Source organism: Leuresthes tenuis, unplaced genomic scaffold, assembly GCF_036924035.1.
Source record: "Leuresthes tenuis unplaced genomic scaffold, fLeuTen1.0.hap1 SCAF_16, whole genome shotgun sequence".
Classification (NCBI taxonomy): Eukaryota; Metazoa; Chordata; class Actinopteri; order Atheriniformes; family Atherinopsidae; genus Leuresthes; species Leuresthes tenuis.
In genome coordinates, this window is record NW_027325370.1 from 19,709,213 (window position 1) to 19,730,173 (window position 20,961).

Sequence of the window (20,961 nt, forward strand, 5' to 3'; positions counted from 1 at the left end):
CAAGCTGTTGAGGCCGAGGCAGAATAAACATATTAGTTGCTGCAGCATGGAGAAAGATCTCCAGACAAAAGTCAACTGAGCCCTTTTGCAAAACCAACACATGTAGCCTCCCAAATACCAACGCCATGATCTCTCCCTAACACAGCTAAATGACTCAGAGACATGACAAACACATCACATCAGACTCTGCTGTTGCTTTGGAGTACGTGTCACATAGTTGTTGCTGAGCTGTGACTGTGTAACACCAAAGTGACAGGCACAGATGCATAGAGACAGCATTACTCACATGACAGGAGTTAATGGAGAACTGTGCTCTGTTGCAGCAAGAATGCAGTGATACACTTTCATTTAGTTGTTATCCTTTATATCTACAGGGATCACTGATGACCAGCATGAGGAAAAGAAATAATCATTTATTCTTTCCGGAAGCAATCTCTTACTCTGGAAACATCTTGGACCCATGAGGATGACAGCTGAATGCAGCTGAACAACACACAGTCAAGTCTTCATCAGGCAGAAAACATCAGTCGACCTCATTTCAATTCCATCGTCTCCATCAAATATGTATGAACTCTGCACTTAAGTTATTGCAAAGGCTTGTTCTTTTAGCTCATTGGCTAATCTGTAATAATTCACCAGTTAGCACTGCAGGTGCCTCCTGCTACAAAGCTCCGCATATACGGCTAAACGTCTCGGCTGTGATTAATTCTCTAACGAAGGCTGTAGAGGGTTGCTTTTTGCTCTCATTTAGAACCATTTTACGTTTGGATCCAGCATTAAGCTCACAACAGGACAGACCACATCATGGAGTTGAAACACAAATCTAAGGCTGCATAGAGATAAAAAATGAACATGAAAAAATAAAATCGTACAACCCAAGATGTCAAACAGCTAAACACAGCGACCTGTAACAGACTCGTTAATGTCTAATGATGTCAAGAAAATGACTATAAACTATTTGAAGTTTCTAAGAATTTGTTGGAAATAAAGAGTTCACTACTCTGAAAAACTGTGGACAAACAGTTCACTAATTAGGAAATAATTTTCTCTGTATGTAGCTGGAAAGAATTTGGGAAATTTCTTCGTAATATCAGTTCAAGTGTGGGTTCTGGAACATTTCACCTACCTTTAAAATGAATAAACAAAAGCTTGTGCAAGATGGACAACTCCTGATTATTGGGCTGTACCTCAAATTCTCTGAAACGCCTCAGAATGATCCAAAATACCTTTGCAGGATAGGTAGTATTCTTCAAATTTCCTCTTCTTAGATATAAAGCCCACAATTACCAAGAACCATTCTATCTTAAATACCTCAGTGCAGCATTTTCCCAGCAGAGCACTTTGCTCTCAGACTGCAGCTTTTCTTGTGATTCCCAGAGTTTCTAAAAGCAGAATGGGAGGCAGAGCCTTCAGTTATCAGGCCCCTCTCTGTGGAACCAGCTGCCAGTTTGGCTTCAGGAAGCAGACACCCTCTTTACCTTTAAGATTAGGCATAAAACTTTCCTTTTTGATAAAGCTTATAGTTAGGGGGGGGCTCAGGTGACCCTGAAACATCCCATAGTTATGCTGCTATAGGCCTATACTGCTGGGGGACCTCCCACGATGCTTAGTAAGTAATGTGCACATTTACAGGTTTTTTACAGTCTTTTCAGTGACTGTTGCTTATTTCAGCAACACACCTGTAAATAACATTCAACTAATTTTACAAAAGCATGACTTTAAAAGTCCAGGTTCTAAACTGGTTGTCTTGTTGACAAGAAAAACTTCAATCGAAAGAGGCTCTGAAATCCAACATCAAGCAAGTGATCATCCTCAGGGTTCTGGCACCAAAATTCCAGTCATGATCCTGTAAACTAAGGGATACAACAGATCCTACCGTCATAAACCTAACCTTTTGTAGTTTGTAGTGCAGCTGACCTGCGTTGTGTTACACTGAGAGTGCTTTTAATATTTTGTCAAACTTAAAAAACAAGTACCCCAAAATAGTCTCTGTTAAGAGCACCATGCATTTAACAGGATTAAGATAAAAAATACTAATGAATGCAAATCAAATCAATTTGAAAATAAGCAACAACACGCAAAAATGTGATCAGATTAGCCACCTGGTAAAAAGAGTTGCAAAGGCAGTCCTCAAACTGGGAAAAACTGGATGTAGGTTAAGCCAAGAAACTATCCAAGAGATTGACACACTCAAATCGTCCTTAATGTACACACATACATACACACACACATACATACACACACACACAGTTCTGAGTGTGTTTACCCTGCATTACACCAGAGGCCATCTGTTTTCCAGCAGCACCATATGGGTGACCAGGAACAGGCCGCTAAACTTAGTGATACCAAGCTGGTGAGCTGCTCTGTAGGAAGAGGACTAAACCAACATGTTTAACATGTCAGCATGTTAATCCCTGAGCTGTCGATGGGTTGGTGGCTGAGCCGTGTGTTCGCCAACAGCTGCAGTTATAGAACCTTTGCAGCTCATTCACAATATGCCAAGAAGTAAGCACTTACTTCAGACTAAAGTAACATAATAAATCCCTTTACTTTCATAGTAAGCAGGGCCTCACTGTGCACCGGTTCTGTAGCTGTGTAGCTTTAACAGTGTGTCATATCATATCAAATTTTAGAAGTAGTAACAGGATTCACAGAGAAATAAATGCCAAGTGAGTAAAGAAGATGAAATCTGAATTTGATTGGACTTTCAAAGTGTGTATAAACTTGCATACCAAGTCTCAAACTGATTTGGGGATGATGTAAGATTAAAATTGACCAAGTTCATAGCCAATAAAGATCTCCAAGTGTGAGTAAATGCATCGTGACATTATTGCAGTGGTTGCGTTTGTGGAAAGTTGTGCGAGTTTAACATGAACACAATGAGGAGTTCATCAGGTCAACAGCTGAGATGGTGACGACTTGTGTGAATTCCAAGGAATTTACTGCCGATTTAAAGAAACAAAAGTAAATATATTACTGGGGAAAATAATGTAAAAACAGATTTAGCATGCTGACAGCGGAAGGTAAATGTCAGGGCATGTGACGCGCTGAAAATCTGCACTGATGCACCATTATTTAGCTTCAGATGTAACATACTGTAGGTCAAAAACTTTACACAGTGGAAACTGTGAAAAGGGAAACAAAGAAGTCTTTCTTTAAAGTTTTAAATGTCACCCACTACTGTGGAAGAAATTATTCTTTTTACAGAGTGGAAGTGTAAAGAAAAGGTATTTTGGCCTTAACTCCTCCTCTGCCACTGGCTCTGAGTGAGAAGCATTCACCACATGAATTGAACAAAGACTTCTTCCATTTTTCATAATGAAGAAAAGCTGCAGTGGATGAAATTACTGTGCGACTTTGAAAGAAAAAAAACGGTGAAAGCATCATTTTACAGCAGCTACTGCTCACTGAGCTGCTCTGATGCGGCTCCGATGTCGTGCCTGTACCTTGAACATCTGCTTGACCTTCTGGCGGGGCAGGTTGACGTTGAGTTTGTGCAGAAGCTGTAGAACCTCGCTGATGCTTAAACTCCCATCGCCGTTCTTATCAGCCTCAGTGAAGGTCTGCTTCAGCCATGTGATGAAATGTTAGTTAAAGAAAGTCAGAATGAACATTCGGGACATTTAGTGTGTTCATCGGAGAGATCTGTGAAAATGCTCATTCTGAAGTTGTACATATTCCAATTACACCGTCATATCATTAGTGATGGACTACTATATGACTGTGAATGTAAAGGATATTGGTCACGGGTGCGCTGCCTCTTTGCCAAACTGTCCTCATCACTGATGCCAGCCATCAGGTACTTGAGGCCAGTGATCCAGGTCCGAGCATCCTCTCCAGTGCCAGACACCAGGTCCAGGGACTCCATGTGCTCTCCATAGTACAGGCTGAAGCAACAGTTGGGGTCGAAGCTGCCCTCTGAGTATCGCTGGAAGATCTCAGACTGCTTTCCCTCACACACTTCACGGATGGAGTCAATGGAGACTGAGGAGACAGGAAGTCAATAACTCAATGATAAGTAATTTAAGGAGTGATACTGACTTTATAACAATGTTAAGACACTTTATATTTCTGCTGCACTGATACATGTAAGTGTTTGAAGTAGTTAGGCCCACACTGAGACCACTTAGAAACTTTTGCAAACTTTTGTACTTTGGGAGCAAAATTCCATTTGAATTTAGTTGAAATAAATGCTGTACTTGAGTATTTATTTTACGTGAACGCAATGAATATATTAACTCTTCAGTCTGTGGAGAAAGGTAAACCCCATGTTTCAAGTCTTCAAGTCCATTAAAGTCCATTAAAACTGAATTTATCAAACCAAACTCATTCATCTGGAGTCTTCAGTCTTTCACTGGTTTAGAGATTTCTCACTAATTTCATAATTATGAATCTACTGCTGTGTGAAAAGGGATTTTCACATGTGGGAATCCATCATCCAATTTTGAACTTTGATATCGAAGGATAAAAGCATTAATCTCAAAAGGCAGCATCCACAGAGATTAGAATATTTTACCCTTCAACACTGCATCAGTTCATTTAATGCTTAGTCATTTAATCCTTCCACTTCTCCTTCTGAAAATCCAACAGAATAATTGTAACCCTAATCAGTTTCAAAATTATACAAGGCAGACCATACAACACACTGCTTAGATAAAACACTTCTCAAATACACACAGATATTCCTCAGCCCAGAATGTACAGTATGGAGCCCATTAGTCTGACACAATTTCTTGAATATTTTCTCGTGGCTAATGAAGATGCCACCTCCATGACCCTCAATGTGCTGCATGCAGACTTGTGTTTGCTCCCATGAGGCTGTTGGTATTCTCCATAAAGCCAGCAGCAGGAAACACTAGAATGAATTCAAGTGGCTCTCCCTACTGCAGTACTTTTATAAATAATGCACCAGCATACACCAGGTATCCGTTAGATAAGGAGAACCACTGACACTACTGTCTGGAATATTTGATGAGTGGCTGAGCACAATGATCATTTCAGTTCCTAGAAAACTGAAAACCTTTAACTCAAGTCACCCAGTGAGGTCCAAATTTCCATTTGCTGAGATTCTAATTATTTCACTTCACTTGCTGCTTTGAAGCCTGTATTTTCACCATCAGTAGTGTAGCACCTCTACTTTAAATTGTAGAAATGTCTTGAATAAGAAGTATAGCAGATGTATGAGGTGGGCAGATTAAGGCAGATGCGTAACGCTTTGCCAGGTCTACCACAGCTCTGTCTGACAGGGAGCTTACAAGTACCACCGCAGGAAATGTTCAGATCGAAAAAAAGTGGTCTCCATTTTTTTTCTTCTTCAGCTTATTCTATTTCCATGAAACCGAGACACATGGAACTTTCCCCAGATGCTCGGGATGTTTTCAAGTGACCCCCGAGGTGAAAATGTTCTAATTCTCAGAACCTGCTGTCTCAAACAGAAATTAACTGGATTTCAGCACTTAACAGCTAACATCTTTAAAATGAAAAAACAGTGCAATGACATGAAACTTTAACCCAGATATGGTTTTTTTCAAGCTGTTAATATCACTGAAAAGAATACGTAACCACAAAAAGTTTCTATCCTGTTGCCTTTAAAGTCAGTCGTATAAATGACATGACCCTTTTATTTCATGCTGAAGCGAGGGCACTAAGCTGAAATCTATGCATCTTTTTGACATGGACTGTGGGGAAGTGCCTGTTTTTAAAGGATCTGACTTGTTAAAATATCATATTTTCTCAGTAAGTTTTAAAAAAGAAAAACGCTAATAGTTCAAAATCGCATTCTGGATATCGGCCATTGTCACTTGTTGATACATTACCTGATTTGACTCAACCAAGCACAAACGCTTTAAGGTTTTCTTTTCAGTCTCTATAATCCTGATGCCACACACCGCTGTGATTAAGCGTGGTCATGTCTGCAGAGCACCTCAGGCCTCAATGACACCCCCCGCATCATCACCACCTCCATTATAGAAAAGCTGGATTTCTTTGCTGATCTGCCAGTGAACCATGCGTGTCATTTTTATTTAGAAGCATGTGTGTAAGACACTATTTGGGTAGATTAAAGCTGATGAATAATTAAATCGACTTAAGGAGCTTATAACTTCCAGGACTACAGAGGAGAGAAAGCAACAGGAAACTGATCCCCTAAGCCCCCATGGGGCGCCCAGCCATACTGTGAGCAACCACTAAGAAGTCTCTTCCCCTTCTTTTATTCTAAAACACTACGAGGGAAAGGGTTTTGTTTGCCTGTTGCAGATATTGAGCAGGAAAAATAAATGTCAATTTCCAACAAAACACTTCAGGTCCTGAGGGACAGGTATAGGGGAAAGAAACAAAAAAGAAGAGAGAGAGATGTGAACACAGGGGTTCAAAAGTTTGAGAAAACACAGAAAACTGTCTTATGAAGAAACTCTGACTTTCTGGGCTTTCAAAAAAATGTGAAATTCTCATTGTCAATTGTCATATCTATAAGGTTGTGATTAGAGATTTTATTGTCGTTTTACATTCTTATTACACTGTTAAAAGTAAAAGCCCACTTGTTATCTAATACTTTAAGATATCTAATGAAAATAAATACTGGAGCAAATGAATTAAAAACGATTTTTCTCAACCTTTTAGGTTTTGTAAACAAAGCTAATTTCAAATGGGGGATGTGCCATGTTTAGAGCAGAAGAAAGGGGCAAGATAATACACATCTAAAAGCCAGTCAGTTAATAGTTTAACACCGGAAGGACATGTTGAAATATGACATTTCACCCTGCTGCTTTTATGCAGAAGCCGATGGTGACAGCAACAGAAAACAATTGATGGCAGTGACCATATGAGCTAATTCGTACAGAGGGACTTTTTCTTTGTGGTTTATGCTACTATCAAAATACTATTCAGATGATCTTCTCAGCAGGATTATTCAAGCAATTGACATGCAGCCGTTGTTTATCTTTTATAAATACAGCTCACTGTTTACTTAGTAGAGCTGTGGTAGAAGGAGCATGGCATCAGAAATATGTGAAAGTATCAGAAGCAGAATGAGCAGCCAGTGTCTTATCAGCAGTAGGCAGCAGTCGGAGCACTCTCAGTTTAAAGAGTCAGGGAGGAATTCTGACAGGGAGCTAAGAGCTTCTCAGGGAGAATATTTACCATCTTTAACAACTTAGACATCAAAAATTTCAAAACGGATCGAGCAAATACAATACATAAGGAGCTTTTTCACTGTGTTGCTTTTGCGTCCCACAGCCGTTTCATTTGTCATCGCTTTTGCAGCCGAAGAACATCGTGTGGCTCAGTCTCACTGTGTGATGCCCAACACATCCTGTCACTGATCTATGGAATCAGGTTTATGCATTAAAATTGGGCAAAACTCCTTAAATATCAGGCAAAAATGACAATCTGGGATTACATAAACCTCACTGAAGAAAGGATCTGTGAACAAATTATTTGTGTATTTGTATAAAATAGTGGGGGAAATGAGCCATCAGTCAAATATTTTGGAGCAAATGGGAACAAAAGCCTCAATAAAGCCTCTCATCAAAGAACTTTGTGCCAGAACAGCAAAAAAAAAAAAAAGGTCAGAAAGCACAAAAAAGAAAACTTTCTGCATAATGAAACCTCACAGTTTACAGTCAGAGCAGAGAATGAAGCGCCAACAACAAAAGGACATAAAACACCAATATTTTGTACAATTACACAAACATTTTATTGCAATACTTACCTTTAAAATGACTTATTTTTCCATATTTATAAGTTGTGACTTCTTATTCTTCAGGTATAATCCAAATACAAACCAAAATACAAGCCATGAAACTTTAAAAATCAGTGAAAAGTCAAGAAAAACACAAAAGCATCCCATTTTCTAAATCTCAGCATCAGTAATGCCCCGCAGTAAACTATCTAAAAGATGCGGCTGATCAGCAGCAGGTGGCCAACATGTATGCAGTGAAGCCGACCAGTGTGGACGCTTTTCATTTGAGAAAAAAGTACTGCTCAGAGGTACTTTACACAACCCCACTTAAAAAAAAACAAAAATAAATATCCTTTGCTCGGGTTGTGTCGCACCGATCTGTTTAACTGTAGCTGATGCTGAAAATAACATGTATGAAAAATTTAAACTTCCATTGTCTAAATCCCACCGAGTAGAGCTTTTCGAATAGATGCTATATGCAGATTCAGAGTGAAAACAAGCTCATGGAATGCTTAATGAGCTCCAAACTGTTTCCAATACATTTTGATTTCAGCGTGAATGCGTCGAACTATAGGAAGAGGATGGATATTAAACACTGTGACTTTATGAAGAAAACACTTACTCTTGGCCTTTTCATTCTTGCGCGAAGGCCTCCAGCGGATACAGGACTTGTGTTCATCCAGAAAGAAGAACCGCACCAGTCCCTTGGACCCACCACGGAGCTTCACCATCTGGGTACCCATCTGCATGGAGCTCATGCATTTCTCCACTGGGGGCAAGAAAAGAGAAAGCCAGACAAAAAAAAATGAGAAGACGTTGGAAAGTGGTGAAAAAACAAAATCTGTTGGAGTGCTTTGCAACATAAAGTGTGTGACAGAAATATGCGTATACTGTGTGTGTGTGTGTGTGTGAGTGGATTAACACAAAATTCCATCCCGTCTTTCATAATATGCTCACGTACTCACAGGAACACACAAAATTGCAAAGCAAAAGCCTCAGATCCACCTGTCACTGCTGACAGGGCTTTGCTCGTCTCGTGGGAGGAAGAGAAAATGAGTGAAGGTAGACAACAGCAAGACAATTTCTCCATGACAAGTTTTTTTTAACAAGACCTCTGCCTCAGTAGAACAGCAGCAACAAGCTCATATTGTGACCTAAACACACAGAAGTGAATCTAAACATCTGTGCTACAATCCTGACTGGCAACACAGAGAATGAAGACTAAGTGTTAGTACCTTGACAGGAAGCTACATGTGTGGTAATCTAGATACAGAAGGGCTGTGACATGCTTATGGGCTGCTGCACCCTGCAGCCAGATTATCAATTATCAAGTGTCTGTCACATCGTATCAAACCATTTCCCTGCACTGGAATTTAGGCCAAACCAGCATGCACAGATAAGGCCAGCAGACCGCTGACATACATGATATTCAACATGCCTGCAATGAGTAATGCTGCATTAAAGTAGGAATTGAGGGGGGGGGGGGGGGGGGGGGACTAATCTTGGATCAATCGAGATACAGACGAGGGAAGGTTTGAATCGATTCAATTGAAATGGCAAGAATTGATTTTCTATAGTGAGACTGGTGAAGAAAGACTGAAGTTGAAGTGAAATATAACCAACAGGAGAAACCACATATCATGTTCAGTCTGAAAACCAGGGCTTCGGCGCTAGGGTCCACAAATTGGAGCCGAGACACAACATCCCATTTTGATGATAATTTATTGACACAGAGAGCCTCACATTTTATCACAAGACCAAAATGGAAGTCCTGGAATCATCTATGAAAGCAGGTGGGACGGCTCTAACATGCAACGTGTGGACAGCCATTGCCAGAGAATACCACAACTCAACTTTATCACAGATTACTTGGAGTTCCATGTGTTTCAGATAAAAGGAATGAATGATTATAAAGCATGTTGCATGTAACAGAAGGATGTTAACTACAACACTTTCTTATTTTCTGTTATTGATTCAGAATGTAAAACCATCTGTAATTAATTCATTTGTTTTAATAAAGGTCATCAATTATCAATCACAACAAATACTTTGCTTTCAAAGTGCTAAGCAGTCACCGATGAAACAAGAAAATAAGTCCTGGATAGAAATAAATAAATAAAAGATGCACCAATAATCAAAACTAAATCACAACGTCAGAGATTCCCTTTCCAGTTTCCACCAAAACATTGGTCTTTAACGACGACATACCAGGAAACAACATTTGGCATCACATGGTTCATTTAGTTTTTCCAACCCTTGCTGGTGTGGTTTCTATTTCCCCAACTGTTAGAGGAAGATCAGAAAAGAAATGAACATCTTCAGATGAAACCTCAACACATTTTTTGTCCCATTTCTCCTAATGCAACATACATCCAGGAAAAAAAAAAAATCAAAGCAAGTAACACAAGCCAGCAGTGATGCACTGCTCTGACTGAGAATTGATTTGGCCTTGCTGTGGATGGCCCACCTCCAGGGTATTGTTAATGTGGTTGAGCGCCGTTCTCCTGACCTCTGCTATCGAATTCCTGCCCAGAGAAGTGTCGACAAATTTCACAAGTCCACAACACCAATGCGAGTGCAATGTTAGCCAAACAACAAGCACCAGCTTAGAGTGGTTCATTAAAAAGTGCCGGGTATGGAGCTCCCTTTAGGTTTCAGAGTCCGATCGGCCGTGACAGGCCAGTTTACAACAGGAAGGTATGTTTCCCTGTGGAGCAAATTGTACATTACATTAAACCAAAATGAACGCTGCGTGGGAGGAAGTAAGAAATGAAAAAAAAAAATAGATACATAAAGAATTGAAGTGTATGATCAGTAATGAATAAATGTCAGGGTTCAGGTTATGATGCATGTTCCTGCATATATCCAAGTGAAGTTTGTTTTAGCTTTGAAACTAAAATCGGCTTCTCAGTCAGTCTGAATTGACCTGAGAGTTCATAATAAAGTGACTGAAAACAAAATGTCGTCTTATTGCTGTGATTTAAAGAAAGAATGTAAAACTTTTCATACTGTTTTTGCAGTAAAGCTGGAAGGATGACTTATCGTTTTCCCTGTTAACCGGAGACAATTCCAGTCACATCACTTATCAGTTTGTTACATTTGTGGACAATATTAACGGGAGTGTACAAATGTTTCAGAGCAACAATAAAACACAGGCACACAGTGACTGAACCTTGGGTATTCCACACATCTTGACGCACCCAGACATGTAATTAAACTCTACAAAGCAGGTTCACCATATCCAGGGTATATTTTTGTCAATCTGCTCCATTGTGACATCACAAGACTGGATATCAAGCCAGGTGTCTGATGTTCATGCAAAAAGGAACATGTTGGCATCAGAGGAGCAATTCCCTGACACCAAAATCCAGACACCAACATGAGTACCTACATTTTTATTTTTTTTTACAGCAGGCTGACAGCAAACAGCTGCTGCAGCCAAACCAGGAAGAAAAGCTGGCAAAGACTAAGTGAATGAGTCAATGGGCTGATTAATTTCACTGCCACACCATGAAAGTGCTTGTAGACGATTATCTGACAAATTATGATTTTATTAACAGAGTGTGTTGGTGTTGGCCGTTTTTGAAACATGCAAGAAGGGTTAAGTCTTACCCTCTCAGAAGCAACACTGGATGTTTGAAATGCATAGATTATCACATCAAAGTGCTAAATAATGAGGTTTTTTTCTTGTCCAGTGATTTTTTTTTAGTTTTTAAAGCATTTCAAAAGATGGATGTAGACATAAATATGAACACAAAGACAATTTAATACAATTTGGCGAGTATGATGAAGTAATATGTTACAGTTCAGTGAATTTAATAAAGAAAGAGAATTAACGTTGGCTCTAAATCTTTAAAAGCCAACGAAACAAGCTGTAGTAATCAGTCTGATTTAGGTTATCAGCATTTCCTTCTGCTGAGAGATTTGTCATGAAGATATGTTTCAGTGAAATTCAAACAGAGCAGTTTAAACAGAGATAGAAGAGACTCTCACTGTCAAGACAGAAATGTGCTCATCTTTTCATTTCATAAGAGAAATGAAGAGATGGTTGAGGAGCTGATGTGTTATTTCCAGCTAGACCTTCTCTGTACCAACTTTGACATCCTGCAGAATTGACCCTGGTTATACACTGTTGTATGAAGTAAAGTGATATGAAGTCAAGTAGCATCTTGACACTAAAAACCCAAATTTGAACATGAAGTCACCTCACTGAGCCCTGGATTATGGTGCCCGGTACATTACTTGCCTTTGTCTGAGAGGGCTACTGCTTCTTAAACTAGTCAAACACTGTAAATGTTGGAACAAATCTTTCCTTCTGCAAATGAATGCAGTGACTAAGCCTGAAGCTGCTGAACCAGCAGACCTCACTGGTCTGATGGAGAAGAACTGACGTTTTTTTTGTTTTGTTTTTTTTAAATCTCCTGTTGGCTCACACAGCAGACACAGAAAGGACATTTAACCTTTTTGAAGAATCAATACTGCGGCCACGACAGTGCTCACAGACCAGCTTTTCATTAGGTCTATTGATCATACATACAGGACCCAAAACAGAGAACACAGAATAAAAGACTTTCTTCCTGAGGAAGTCAGACAAATGCTCTGAATCAGTGGGCACATCGGGGTAAGAAGAGTGATGGCTGAAGCTGTGCACCCATCATACCTGGTGTCCACTGAGCGCAGCATTATGATCTGTAGTTGCTTCAGGTGGTCAGATTTAGGTTCAGCCACGCCGTGTGCACAAAACTGAGGTCACCTGACTACATTAATATGCTGAAACAACTTTATCCATGTGTAGCTCCGAATGGAAACAAACTTTGCATTCGCTTATCTAACCGATGCCCCAGCGAAAATGAGCTGTAATCACTCTAAACTCTCACTAAAACACCGTATGTCTGTGGCTTGTTTTCATGATTTTTACTCCAAGTTTCTTGGAACAATAGAACCTCTTTCCTAGAAAACAAACTGTAGTAAGCACGGTCAAAGACTTGTGGCCTCTCAAGGCTCCAAAACAAAACTTAACAAGCAGCTCATTACCTGTAAAACACTCAGAAACCAGAGCAGTTGTGGTCATCTCCAACTGAGTCTATACAAGTCAAATTATGTCTTCTCCTTAGCAAGAAACTTTACAAATTTGTCCTCATGGCAAATTGTTTAAGAAGAAATATTTAAAATTAGACAAAACACATACATCCACACACAGCCGGCACCCCAACATCCCCATCTTATCCATGTTGATGCACCATTCTGACCCATAGGAAAGTAAAAAATGCTCGTAAATAAATGCTGCTACAGTAAAGTTCTAAGATAATGTTACAGTGTCACTACCTGCAAAGTTCAGGTCTGACCCAGGGACGAGAGATTATTTGGTCTTCTCAGACCATGACCTGGCTTTTATGCAACCAATTCCAATTAGACAGAGCTTTCAATCAACAAGGCTCCACCGAATATTAGCTCAATAACTCTAAAGTCGTTAGATCGGTTTGTATGTTTTTAATTTGGAAACACCTGGACAAGCAATCAATGCTTTTGGTAATTGGTTCCGAGTGAGAGAAAAATAAAAAAGGGAACATGTGATGCATGACCATCTAACTTTTATTGATTTTACAGTGTGGACTCGTGCCGGATAAATGCACCATGGTCGTAGAACAGCTTTCTATTGATTTTAAAGGATGAGTCAGTTTTGTGGCTGTCGGCTTCCAGGAGCGCCTGATGCCCAGTGGCTGTAACAGAGCTAAGGATCTGCACTCCTTCAGCCAGAGATGGGGGCAGTAATCCATGAAATAAGCCACTGCTGCAGTTTAGTTTGAGTGAGAGCATCCGGATGCTGCAGGCTCTCAGGTCAGGATGGCTCATTGCTTAAAACCATCTCCTGGCAACGATCCAAGTAGCTCACACGTTCTCAACTGACCACATTCTCCAGCAGCTACCAACGTACCGTGTCTGGCTTTACACCCGCTTGCATGCATCCAAATCTCATCTAGACAGAGGGAGTCCCACTGTTAAAGGCAACTCACTAGCAAAAGAGAAGAGGTACACTAAAAAATAAGTTGGAGATAAACTGGAAAGCTGAGAGGAGCTTCACGTTTAAACAAGCAAAGACTTATATACAAGCACACAGATAAATATGCATTACACAATGCAGAGTTTGTCTGGTGCCTGGCCAGGCCATAACATTTATTTATTTTAGCAAAAGATAAAGAAAAACAATCGCGTTCATCATTCCACTGGGGAGTCTATGGCTGGCAGAACACCAGCAGGTAATGTCACAGCCGGACCCCAAACCAAAGACACAACAGATAAAAAGCTGACTGGGAAAACTGCTGTCAGCAGACAACTGTAAAAAGCATCTGCAAAGTAGAAACCACCAGGGGAAAAAACACTGCTCACAGTTTCAAAGTGTAAACTAAACATTTTGTATTTTGGATGGTTCTTTCCACTCGTCTGAAAGACTCCAATTCAATCCTGAGATGCAAAATTCCAATTTTTGAACTTTTTAAAGGCCACAATTAGGATTTAAGAACCTTAATAAATCAATCAATTTTGTCTTAATGAAACATTCAGCAAGAAAAGATTGTCCATAAATAATTCTAATAAAAAATAAAGAGCTCAAGGATAGAGTACAGTAAAGTAGTTGCTTAGAATTACACTAAGACCCCTATTCATACACAAATTAAAATTCTTAAGCCAATGTAATACATTAAATATTAATGTCAAGTTTGTCTTCACAAACGAAAATATTTTATTACCAGAAAAGCAACCATATTACCAGGCAGTATTTGTCCATTTTCCGCATGTGTGCTACACACCATATTTCCCCTTACAGCTATTAAAAACGATCAGCTTTGGGTGTTTACCAACAGCTCAGAACTTCCACACCCAGGACATAAGTGGCTGCATGGCTATACACATTCACTGTCAAAAAAAGGCTTTTAGGGAAACTGATCTAGTATTACTTATCTGTGATGAACAAAAGAACAAGCTTCTGTTTGTGTGCTTCTCTGACTCTTTCATGCTAATTAATCCTCCATCAGCTTGGATTAAATTTGACTGATTTTCCCAAACATCCGGGGATGCTGGAGGGTTTCCTCACATGAACTGAATCATATGTTCTTACCTGACATTTCTAATTATTGAGATAAGTTCAGGTCTCTGAATTGGCCTTTTGTTCTTCCCTCAGCTTCCTTTGATGAAAGCTTGAGATGGATGTCTTGCTGAATGACCCACTTTCTTTCATGTGAAACTATTATAATGAGGGCTTTGAATGGGCACAGATACTTCAATGTCGGTGGACGTGTGTGGGGGGGACTCATTAATTATCCTATGCTATGTAACATGTAAACAGGAATATGAATAAAATATAATATAAGCAGCTCAGAATGGTGTCCTGTATGTCGAAGGTTAATAGAATATTTCTGTGCAAGTAACATTGCTGCTGTTCTACTGACGATAGCAAGCTGCACTTACCTGATTCAACATGACCCTTACTTGCTCTGGTTCCCTACAACATATTTCCTCACACTTGAAAGGACAGTAAAGGAGGTCACGCTAAGCTCATTCACATCTTCCAGTCGACTAGAAGGACAACGTGTCCGCTCATGTGATACAACTTGCCGTGCTTCAGAAACCCTATTGGGATGTAAGCTTCATCTGTGAAGTATCTTCCTATTTCTCTGGCAAAGGTGCAGTCAGTGAGAAGAAGCATGGTTCACGAACACATCGAATAAAAAGCTCACAGCAGCATTCATTTAGCTCCATGTGCTGGAAGAAGTACATTTGACCCCCATCTGACCGGTGGAATGGTAAGTGATAGCCTGAAAATAGAGGGTGCTGTTCTCAATTAAGCATCAGTTTAATAGTTTGGGACTGTGTGGCGCTGCAAAGCAGAAGCAACACTGCCTTCTCTCTGTCAGCAGGCAGACACACAGTCATGTTGTCTAAGTAGCTTTTACAGGAACTGACAGGGAACATGGCGGCTTGGAGCTTATGTTTATCGTGCACACCACATGGTGGCTGATCGACTGACCCATACAGTGGTTGCACAAAGGATGATTAAAACTTGGTCCATGAAGGAAGGAGGGGCGGAGTGGAGTCAAGAATCAATTTATACAGACTCATCAGCTTTAAAGGGGACATAATATCTAATATCCTAACGAAAAGTCTGACATGCTTTGGTTAGAATAACTCGGAGACAATGCAGCAGATTCTTTTTCATCCATTCATTTATATCTCTATTAAAGAAGATCATTCTAGAACGAGGAGGGACCCACTCGACTCCACTCAGCGCCTGTCGCCTTCAGGGTCTGCAGTATTCAATAACTCTGTGAGCAGGTTATTATGATACGATACAGTAAATAGCCTGTGAGCTCAAACCGCACACCAAAGTGAACTGTCAATCCTATCCTGCCATACTTCCGTCGTCTGCAGTTCAGTCATGGCAGCTGGTCGGCTACTGATCCCGCTATTGGGCACAGTTTCATCGAGTCATGTGTTAAACTTCACTGACACTTCGTTTTTTGGTGTATTAGATTTTTTTGCTACTTAAATTGAGAACTGTTGCTAATACAGAAAATATCTCACCGATTTTTATTCTTGAAACAACCGCTACTGCTGCTGTACTAATGGTGCACAATGCTGGTGCAAATACAGATAATTAGCTCATTTATTACTTCACCAAGTGAATCACAAAGCAAATGATTACATTTGATTTTGAGTGCAACAAGAGCAAAAAGCAACAAGGGCTACAACTTCCCATTTCTGAGGAACAGCGAATGCAGCATTACCTGAAGCTGAAGCTATGTGGAGATGACAGGCAATGATAAAGGTAGGCTGCAGAGACAGGGCAACTCAATGGAGACAAAAAACCAAAAGGGAGATTAATCGTAACAGTTTGATAACGCCACTAAAAAAGAAAAATGTTGACAGATATTTCTGTCATACTGTTTTTCAAAGAACCAAGACACTGCAGCAGCAGCACACACAGGCACACACATGTACAGCTTGTAGAGGCGGAGAGGCAAAAGTGGAGCAGGAGACACACTGAAAACCTTTAAAGTCTTTACTGGTGGGGATCTGGGCTTGTTGCCATAGTTACAACATCAGATTTAAAAGTGTGTGTGGATGGGGAGAAATGCTGGAAGTTAAAATGGATGAAAACGAGCTCAGATTCAGTCTGTAAGTTTCACAAGAGCACAAAAGGGCTACACTGTGTCAATTAAATAGTGTTCTTTAAAAACACTCACAGCTCTGTTTTCTTATTTTGTTCTTTGAATTTATGATTAACATAAATAAATATGGAAATATTCCAAATATTAGACACATATGGGACAAAGGTGAACAAGTTACAACAACTTTTATATCAAGTGGTGGATGAAATGTTCAATTTTGGCCAGATGGGGGACAGATATGTCAAAAGACTCTTTAGTTTGGCTGTCACCGTTTCCTTCTACATGCCTGCATGCGTGAGCTCAGCCTGCGTCGTGCTGAGCCGCCACCTCCCTGCGGCATCTATACCAACGTATAGATTTTGCAGTGGGAGCAGAACATCTGTGAAAAACAAGCTTGGGTAATTGCAGTCACAGCTGCTGCTGCTGATGATATGATAAAACCAAAGAAAGGCGTTCATGTTCTGCAGTGATATGGAAATTCTCTGTGGAATTACCAATATTCTATGCTATTCTATTCTATCAAGACTATGAAAAAATCCACTCGTGTCTCAATTCCATCTGGACCTGCCCGCTGTGCGGTGTTCAACAGCCGCCAACAGTCGAGCTATTAGGAGAATAACAAGTGAATGTCATCTTAAATTGAAGGTGGTCGGTCTTGAGGGGGTCCCTTCAGAGGACTGCTGACATCAACATATGACCAGAAACTGAGTTTCCTGATATTCACATGTGCCTCATTTCTACACCAGAAAATTCATGCAAGACTTGAAGGCATATAAAAGCCTGTATGTCTTGTCACTTAAGAGTGAGATTTATTAGAAAAGTTAAGGTACAAAGTACCCGAATAGATATTCTGGTTGTATAAAGACATGTTCATACAGAGACTTTTTATTCTATTCAACTTTTGTGTTGGACGCTGCAAGCTAACAGAGTGTAACTTCATCAGTTAGCGGAGTCACCCGTGTTGTGCAGGTCCATAAAAAGCCCATATGGTTTGTCAAAATGCTGAATAATAATGATTTTATCCAAAAGTCTAACATACCAGATTTACACTGAATAGTATTCAATGTAAATCACATTTGAGCCTGGATTGTAGCCATGTCTATGATTTGCAGCAATCCATTAAGCTATCGTCTCTTCAAGATACTTACTTCTAACTGAATCTGTTGGTACACAACAATGTTTTTTGTTGCACCAAAACAGTCCAAGTATCTTTTTTTTTGGTCACTCAGAGGGTTAGCACTGTGACATCTCAGATAAAGTTGCATACATTCCTTCAACTGGAACTCATAGCTGCAACAAACAAAAAAAATTAAAAATAAATTGTCTCAGCAGTACAAACCAACGCTCAGAATAGAATGGCAGCAATGTGCGTCTCTCTTTAAATGCCTTTAAATGCCTAAATCTCACATAATCTCACAAGAGAAGACAGGGCAAACTGCAAAACTGAAAACCGGGTATGTTCCCACCAAACAGGTCCAGCCCTACCTATACTACATAGGATTATCTTGATGGATAATTGATGTCCTCACAGCTTGTGCTAACGTGGCAAAATTACATTTTTTGCACTCAAAAAATTGTATTTTGGGTTTGAAATAGTTCTGCACCAGTAAAGGAAATGTGAAGCGTCCTCCTGCGTGAACCTACATCAACACTCCAGTATTTAATGTGTATTAGCAGCCCTGCTGGACAGCTGCTGTGACTTGTTAATGAGGTTAAATTAGGGAGCAGACAACAGGTGGTGGCACAGGTAACAGTTCCACTAAAACACCGCAACAAGAGTTTTGTCATTCCAGGGACGCAGCAGTGGGTGTCTGCTGACCTGCTGCCATCGTCATAATGTGTGCCAAGGAGGTGGAATTAGCTCCTCCATCAGGGCATCAGGTTAAGCTCAGGGGGGGATTGTCTCGGGCCATATGTCGCAGCCACGGACAACACAAACAGGTGGACAAGTTGATGGCACTAACAATGCAAACATAAAAAAAGTAATAGCTGCAGTTTAGAATTGAAACAGTGAGAAAATAGCTGTGGGATTGGAATGCAAAAGTGATCCTTCGGAGATACAATTAACCTAGGGTTGCTTAAGTGATACCAGCCAGAGGACATGTAATGCCAGAGTTAAGACTTTACACACATATGCGGTAGATGAAGCTCTACATTTCTGATGATAAACTTAAATGTCTAAAATGTTGGACTTGGGGGGAGTGGCAAAGGAGCAGAACACCCCCCCAAAAGTAAAAACATCACGCAAACCTTATGTGTGAGTAAGCTGATTAGTTGTCAAGATCCTTGTAAGGAACAACAGGTTCTTTTCACTGATATGCAGCAAAGATCACTGGCCTTAAAATCAAACTGATCCAACTGGTAAGCTCACCAACCAGTCACCGCCTTGCCAAGACCCCACAGACCCTCCACTTTCCATTTTTCTTCTCCTCTATGAGACATTTAAAGCAGAGTAACAGAACTTGTATAGTTGGGGTCTAAATTACTGAGCAGTAGTACAAAAGCACTGATCACAAAAAGCGGGATTTTGTTCTATTCTGTTGTGACAAATTCATCTCATGATGTTGGTCAATTCATCAATACATTTCTGCTTTTGTGCAGTCTGTGTTGACACTGACTTTTGTTTTTTTTTCCAGAAACATCCCTAACCTCTCTGAGTTGTACCTGACAAAGTAAGCTTACCGATGTAGCCAAGCCGCCACTTTGAAAAAGCCACAATGCTGCTGCCTATCCAGAAGAACTCCTCCACAGCCAGGGACTGAGAAGCCTGCTGCTGGCTCTCACACCGACTCCCCTCCTTGCACTTGTCCTTTTCCTCCACGGAGAAAGCACCTTTAGCAGGAGGTCCGGGCATGTCTCCGGTGGCCGCTGCAGCAGCAGAACACATCAGAGCCGAAGACACTGGCCCGAAGGGATTTAAAAAGCTTTTCTTAGACGTGTCCATTTTTGAGTAGCTCAGAATTTCCTTTTTGCTGCAGAAAAAAGTCAGAGAACTGATCTAAAAAGTACAAAAACCAAATATCAACCTGGGATATTCTTCCTGGGTAATTCTCAGTATTCCCACAAGTCTAAAAAAAGATTTAAAAAGTAGAATCATCTGTAGTTTCAACTCGTGATAGGTTCGAAGCAGAATATGAAGAGAAGTCCAAAGAAAAGAAATCCTCAGTCTCCAAATAGTATCAACAGTTGGTTAATAAATTTGCAACGTTACTGCCCCAGCAAACCTGCTTATTGCCTGGTGATCTCAAGATTCTCCCATCTCAAAAACCAAAAAGACGCAGACGTTTGCTTTCAAAACAACAATTTGTCTTCATGCTATGCCATCACTTCTTTATTTCTTCCTTCTGCTAGAATCCATCAGTAGGCACTGAAAAGTGCTGTCTTCTTATCAAAAAAAAGAGAATGAGTGCAGAGCTGGTAAGCAGGAAAGACACGAAAGCACAACACAAAGGTAACACTGCAACATGTGTTGGGCAGGCAGAAATCCTAAATCCCTAGGAAGCAGTAATCCTGGTCGAGGAGATTTACTAAATGTGTTGAGTGAAACACACTGACCCACAGAAAACGAGGGAAGGAGGACAGCAGGATGTGGCAGACCCCTGATAAGATGGAGCTCCCCCTTTGTGCTCCAGAACAGTTAATAAAAAGTCTGAATTCAAAGTTCGAGCCACAGGCTTTGACTAGGTGGGGTTTTATGTAGTGCTAAAAGCTACAGCAAAGAAACTGCACTGGAACACTGTGCTTTTGAACACTGTGTTTCTGAAAGTTTTGCCACAAATCAACACTTTTTTTTTTCATATTTTCTATGATTTAGATCAATGTGTCACAGCAGGGGAGCGTGCATGCGTACGGCACTCTGCTTCCACTCCCTGCAGGCACAAAGGGCCTCTGCTCGCTGCAGCTTTTTTACTTGCAAAGTGACAAACCAGTCACCAGATTTCACCACAGCTTCTGACCATCCACAGCTTGTGGATAAGAAAAACACACAAAGTCAAATATGAAATTATTTCACTTCAGTAGCCATCAGTGAGGAGGCCTGGGGGAACCACAAACCCTTCTACAAAAAAATGTTTACAACTTAAAACAGCCCGGGAGACAGAACCCAACCAACCTGCACAA

The 20,961-nt window shown here is 40.4% G+C and overlaps 1 protein-coding gene across 3 annotated transcripts in view; it reads right to left on the reverse strand.

Moving 5' to 3' along the window:
• The window catches only part of plch2a (phospholipase C, eta 2a), a 167,426-nt gene that overhangs the window by 41,093 nt on the left and 105,372 nt on the right, over positions 1–20,961 (reverse strand). For all 3 annotated transcript variants that reach the window (XM_072366619.1, XM_072366620.1, XM_072366621.1), the window contains exons 2-4: positions 8,301–8,447; positions 3,739–3,984; positions 3,447–3,574 (exon numbers count right to left, since the gene is read on the reverse strand). In XM_072366619.1, the coding sequence (XP_072222720.1) occupies positions 3,447–3,574; positions 3,739–3,984; positions 8,301–8,447 (521 nt within the window). The remainder of the gene's footprint in view (positions 1–3,446; positions 3,575–3,738; positions 3,985–8,300; positions 8,448–20,961) is intronic.